The 6,142-nt window shown below is 52.3% G+C and overlaps 1 protein-coding gene across 1 annotated transcript; it reads left to right on the top strand.

Moving 5' to 3' along the window:
* The first annotated feature begins 911 nt into the window (after positions 1-911).
* LEP (leptin) lies at positions 912-5,769 on the top strand. Its single transcript, XM_033420178.2, has 2 exons — positions 912-1,077; positions 2,610-5,769. Exons 1-2 carry the CDS (start codon positions 934-936, stop codon positions 2,967-2,969), a joined length of 504 nt encoding a protein of 167 aa, XP_033276069.1. The 5' UTR covers positions 912-933; the 3' UTR covers positions 2,970-5,769.
* The last annotated feature ends 373 nt before the right edge of the window (positions 5,770-6,142 follow it).

Genomic DNA, 6,142 nt, shown 5'->3' with positions numbered 1-6,142 from the left:
GGGTGAACGTGTTATATACTTTCTCCTGCCTTCATGCCTTTGCACCGACTGTTTTCTTGGCCACTTATGCAACCAGTTTACACTCTTCCTGATCCCTCCTTGGCCTTCAATACCCAGCTCAGGTGACACCTCTTCCAGGGAGCCCCCCTTTGTATTCCCACAAAATCTTGTCCTTCTTGCAGAGCTCTTTCTTCCTGTATTGGGATGGCGTGTTTACCTGTTTATCTCTCCTATTCAACTGTAAGCACTTTGAGTAGAGAACATCCGTTGTCCACTGTGGCATCCTTGGTGCCCAGCACGGCATCTGACGTATTATCAGACCTTCCATAAGTGCCGGTTGGATTCAGGCTCCCAGTGGGACAGAAAGGAAGTAATAAAGCCAGTGATAAATGCCATCATGGAAATAGGGCATGAGAGAGTTAATGGAGAGGACAGTAACACGATCTCTAATAATAGGATAGTAATAGACCTCACAACACCTTTAAAGCTCTTTCACACACGTTATCTAATTTGATCCTCATAAAAGCCTGGCGATAGGTATATTGCAGGGGACGCAGGCAGGAGTTTTTAGCGGTTATAGGATACGCCTGAAGTCATGAAGCTAGTGAATGGCTGGATTCAAGCCATACCTTAAAAGCCCGTCCGTTTACTCATGCCCTGTCTTCCTGCTCTGCGGTCTACAGCACGCCTCACCGTGGTTTCCTTGATGCGGCCATGCCTTTCCCCAAGGGAATGCATTTCATTACTGTATTTCTAGACAATGAATTGTCTTTGAGGAAATGATAACCGCAAGCAGAAAGCAAATCTCGTTTTTATCCGCATCTGAGAATGTGGTTGGTCACGTGACCTGTGGGTGTTCTCTGAGATCCCAGCGACATGCCACATGTGGTTCCTTCTGTTTTCAGGCCCCAGAAGCACATCCCGGGAAGAAAAATGCGTTGTGGACCCCTGTGCCGATTCCTGTGGCTTTGGCCCTATCTGTCCTACATTGAAGCTGTGCCCATCCGAAAAGTCCAGGATGACACCAAAACCCTCATCAAGACGATTGTCACCAGGATCAATGACATATCACACACGGTAGGGAGGGCCTGGGAGATGAGGTAGAACTGTGGCTGGCCCGTGGGGAAACCGGACCTCAGAGGTTGGCTGAGGCCGTGTAGCCTCGCGCAAGGGGCCTGGCGGCCTGGACGCCTCCCGACCGCATGGACAGCTGCCTCTGCTCTCCTGATCTCCCCTTGCCTCCCACCTCCTCACTCCCCTTCCTCCCAGACTGGAATCCTAGTGCCCAGGACCAGAGCATAACGGTCCGGTCCGGTGTCCCCTTGGCAGATGACCAGAGCCCCAGCAGCGCCCTCTCTGGGCCTCCAACACATCTCTAGAACGTTCTAATCATTAGGCATTCTTCCTGGCTGGTAGCTGAACGCTGACCCTGTGAAGCGTCTCCTCATTACTGCTGGTCCTGCCTATCAAGCCCTCTTTCACATACAACCCTCTACGTATTTGCAAACAGCTCTCAATGTCCCCTGGGTCTTTTCTCTGGGGTCCACAAGCCTATACCTTCAGCCACTTCCCAGATGAGGTTGGTGTTTAGAATTAGGAAGGCTACGTGTGAATCCTCGCCCTTCTGTTCTCTATCCGTAAAATCTTAAGCTAGTTAAGCTCCTCAATGTCTTTAAACCCTGGTTTCCTCATCTAGATAATAGGACTACCTTAATAGTCTTCACAAGGTCGTTTCAAGATTAAATTAGATAAAGCAAGTGACCCCCCCCCACACACACACCCCTCCTGCAGAACCAGAACAGAGCATGCCCTCTTCAAAGGTTTTCAGACGTGGCTTTTGCTATCCCCCTGCCTTAAAAGCCAACCTGTCCACCTGCATGGAGCAATCCAGAGACTTCCACATCTCCTGGCCTCTCTGGATTTCTAACAGTAGCCTTGGGCAGCCAGGGAGCCGTTAGGTGGCCGGAAGCAGGGACAGCTCAGAACTAGATAGCGTCTTGAGCATTTCATAGGGAAAAACGCTTAAGTCTCCTTGCTTTCAAAATAGTCATTCAACAAGCTGAACATGACAGACCCCGAGTGTCCCAACAGGTGTGGTGCAGGCAGTGAGCGCTGCGGGCAGCGGGGGAGGGGGAGAGCCCCTCCTGGTAACCAGAGTTATTGGAGTGGAGGAGTGAGACGGGGCCTTGATCCCTAAGCGGGGGAGACTTCGTGGAGAACCTGTCTGGGAGGAAGGCGTCCGCTGTGGGTGGAAGGGTTGGGGAGGGGCATGTCTGGAGGACCTCAATGCCTGAGGAAGAGACTTCAGTCAGTAAGTAAGAAATAGGGAGTCATGGCTGGTTCTATAGCAGAGGCATCTGGAAGAGGAAATGGCCTGCTAAAGCTGGTCTGGAAGTGGAGGGCAGGGTGGTTTGGGAAGGGCAGGAAGACAGAAGCCTGGGAGACCAGCTTGGAGGCTTGGCAGCCACGTGGGCACAAGAAATAAGGGCCTAGGCAGGATGGTGCGGAAGGGGGAAAGGAGACACCTCCACGCTCGCGGGAAGGGCCAGGGGCTTTGCGGAGCTGACTTCTCTCCCCTGAGCTCTTCCTCTCCCCTTCCTCCTGCATAGCAGTCCGTCTCCTCCAAACAGAGGGTCACTGGTTTGGACTTCATCCCTGGGCTCACCCCTGTCCTGAGTTTGTCCAAGATGGACCAGACATTGGCGATCTACCAACAGATCCTCACCAGTCTGCCTTCCAGAAATGTGATCCAAATATCTAATGACCTGGAGAACCTCCGGGACCTTCTCCACCTGCTGGCCTCCTCCAAGAGCTGCCCCTTGCCCCAGGCCAGAGCCCTGGAGACCTTGGAGAGCCTGGGCGGCGTCCTGGAAGCCTCCCTCTACTCCACGGAGGTGGTGGCCCTGAGCAGGCTGCAGGGGTCTCTGCAGGACATGCTGCGGCAGCTGGACCTCAGCCCTGGGTGCTGAAGCCTTGAAAGCCTCTCTTCCCAAAGCTGAGGGAAGAAACCTGAGCTTCCAGGTGTCTGCAGGAGAAGAGAGCCTGTGTGGACATCCTTTATGCAGGCCTGCGGGTCATTTCTCTGTCACTCCTCTAAGCTGCTCTTCTTCCAAAGGCAGAAAACTCCAAGGCAGGAAACCAGAGATGTAAATACATGGTTCCGTGCCCACCGGGAAGGAGGGCCCATCCAGCAAACAGTGGACTAGGTCTGGGATTTTCACAGAAGTCTTCCTCCCTGTTCCATCTCCCTCTCACTGCATGCTTCACCGTGACCCGGGGTGATTTTAGACCCTTTGCACGATCAAGCAAGATTCCCTCTGAAAATCCGGGGAGCATCGTGAAGGCTATAGGCACACACAGCTGGATACTCCCACGCAACACAAGTTGGAAGCATTTATTTATTTATTATGCATTTTATTCTGGATGGATTTGAAGCCAAACGCCAGCTTTTCCAGGCTCTTTGGGGTCAGCCAGGGCTCAGGATGCTGCTGGGGTGCTGTTTCCAATCCCATCAATGGGCCTGACCAAGGCAAACCCATTTTGACTGACTTGAGGGTCCTCAAGTCAGTTTTCTAGAGACTGGCTTTGTTTCTACTGTGATTGACTTTTTTTTATTTATTTTTTTTTGGGGGCTGCGTTGGGTCTTCGCTGCTGCGGGTGGGCTTTCTCTAGTTGTGGCGAGAGAGGGCTACTCTTCGTTGCCGTGCGCAGGCTTCTCATTGCGGTGGCTTCTCTTGTTGCGGAGCACGGGCTCTAGAGCACAGGCTCAGTAGATGTGGCGCACGGGCTTAGTTGCTCCGCGGCAAGTGGGATCTTCCCGGACCAGGGCTTGAACCCGTGTCCCCCGCATTGGCAGGTGGATTCTTAACCACTGCACCACCAGGGAAGTCCTACTGTGACTAACTTTAAATTACAGTGTTTGCAATGGCATTGCCCTGAATGGATCTCGACGTGCCAGGTTATTTTTTAAAAGAAGAAGGTGAATTTTGTCAAGTGTAACATATAGCCGTGTGCAATGGGAGGTAGGGAACGTGTTGGTGGGAGGGGGAAGAATCCAGAATGTATTTTCTGAATAACGTTTGTCTGATGGGCTCTCTGGGTGGGATGAGGTCATTTTCTCAGCTTCGTGGTTTTCATGAAGAGGCGATGACTCCTTCAGGAGGGTTGTGGTGTTTCGCCAGCCGCCCATGGTCAGAGTGGTGAGGGTGCTGAAGCTGGAGATTGTTGGGGCAGTGGTGGGCTCTGGCCTTCTCTGACCGCTAGAGAGTGGTCTTGCTTATCAGGGAGTGAGGACCCCACATTGGAGACAGTGATCCCCAGAGCAGGGGTCCTTGGCGTGGGCCTTCGAATGGTCTGGGTGGATCCCACACCGGGTTTATAACATGGTAGTGTCCCTACTTGGGTTTTGCATGCTCACCCAAAGCAAGGCCATGTTTCCCATCCATTTGGGAAGGATTTTTATTCCAGTGGGAGGGTGAAATCTGTAGGGGGTCTGTGGGCTTTAGCAGATGGTCCCAAGACCTGGGTCAACACTGGGTCAGTGAGTCCCAGGACCCCAGGACCAGCCTCCAGCAGCGCCCTTCTCTCTAGAGGTCATGTCCAGTAGAACAAACGAGGGGGCTTGGGTTTCCCACCATCCTGTCACTGTGATGCAGTCATCGCATTACAGGAGGTGGATCTGCCCAAGGAAATTGGAATCTAAGCAACCAGTTTTCAGACTGAGCACCTGCTTGTGCTCAGCCCCCACTGGTGCCATGGGCTGAGAACCTCACCAAATAAATATGAAAATCCAGCCCTACCCTCAGGGACCTTCCATTCCAGATGGTAAAATCCCACTCAACAGCGTGCAGAGGCTGTCGTTTCACCATGGCAACCGAGCAGCTGAGACACAGTGCGGTCCTCAGCAGGTGGGAAATGCTGAGCTGAGGAGGGAGGTGCCCAGGACCCACAGGCTAATCCTGCTTGCACTCGGTAGCATTTTTACTTTTCAGGGCATGTCAGCATCTATTACTGTGATGCCACATCCCTTTGAAGCAGGATAGCTGAGAATTTAAAAGTAAGAAGATACCTAAGACCATAACAGCAGACAGGTGGCAGGACCAGGACTAGAACCCAGGTCCTCTGACCCCCCAGCGTGTCCCTTGAGCCAGGTAATGGTCTCTGGAGATACGAACAGGGTTGGGCAGGGAGAACTGGAGTGCTTGCTGGAAGAGAGGAGTTCCGAGGCCCATTTTGCAGGAGGTGAGGGAAGTGAATTGCCTGGAGGGAGGAGGCTGTTTTATTGAAGCTTTGGTGCTGAGACACCAAGGTGACAGGGTAATTAGCCAGTTACAAAGGAAGGCAGAGAATGGAAAGATGGGAGGGGAAGGGTCATGTTGAAGAGGAATTCAGGGGTAAAGATGTTTGCTACTGAAAGAGTCAAAAGTTCTAGAGTGAGACTCATGTGACGGACAGAGTCAGACCTGCTCTGGAAAATTAGTCCTGATAATTACAGCCACCCAGGCAGGCTGGGGTGTTTTAAGCCTTTTGCCCACAAAACCTGGCACTAGGGCTCATTCCCAGAGTGTGAAGCTTCCAAAATGTAAACGATTGTGTTTTTCTGTAACATAAAACAATTTTTTTGTTCCAAAAAGTCCAAATAAATTTCCTTTGCCCCTCGGTCTTTGTTTGCTGTCGCCTGTCCTGGAGGGGCTTCGGAAGAGCTGCTTGTGTGTGACAGGGCACCGCCTGGCTGGCCCCCGTCCATCCCTGGGGTCAGCTCTGCCCCGGCTTGGCCATAGCAGGCCGCCAGTTATTCAGGCTAAAGGATTCCCCCAAAGCTCAGAGCACATTCTGCACCAGTCTACGAATCATCCTTGAGAAAAACCAAGCACCACATTATTTCAAAAACAAAAACTAAAAAAGAACAACCACAACAAAACCACAAACAAAAAACATGCAACCCAATAACAGACCAGGTGCACAGACTCCAAAAGACAGGCCTTTTCTGGTCGAGGGCACAGAGCACAGCCACTCAGCTCCGTGGTGCAGTTTGGACCTGAGAGTTTCAACCCAAGCCCCAGAGAGGACCCAGGGGGCTGGCCCATCGAAGGCAGTCACTTCCATGGGTGATTTCAAGGGCCCCCTTCCCCCCGCCAAAAAT

The sequence above is a fragment of the Orcinus orca genome, chromosome 9 (assembly GCF_937001465.1).
Source record: "Orcinus orca chromosome 9, mOrcOrc1.1, whole genome shotgun sequence".
Lineage (NCBI taxonomy): Eukaryota > Metazoa > Chordata > Mammalia > Artiodactyla > Delphinidae > Orcinus > Orcinus orca.
Note: the sequence above shows the minus strand (reverse complement) of the source record. Positions and strands in the feature narration are given on the sequence as shown.

What these genes read in the sequence shown, in the direction of transcription:
- LEP (XM_033420178.2), top strand. Translation starts at nt 934, where the DNA reads ATGCGTTGTGGACCCCTGTGCCGATTCCTGTGGCTTTGGCCCTATCTG. An exon ending in TCAATGACATATCACACACG is followed by an intron (nt 1,078 to 2,609) that starts GTAGGGAGGGCC and finishes CCTCCTGCATAG; the next exon opens with CAGTCCGTCTCCTCCAAACA.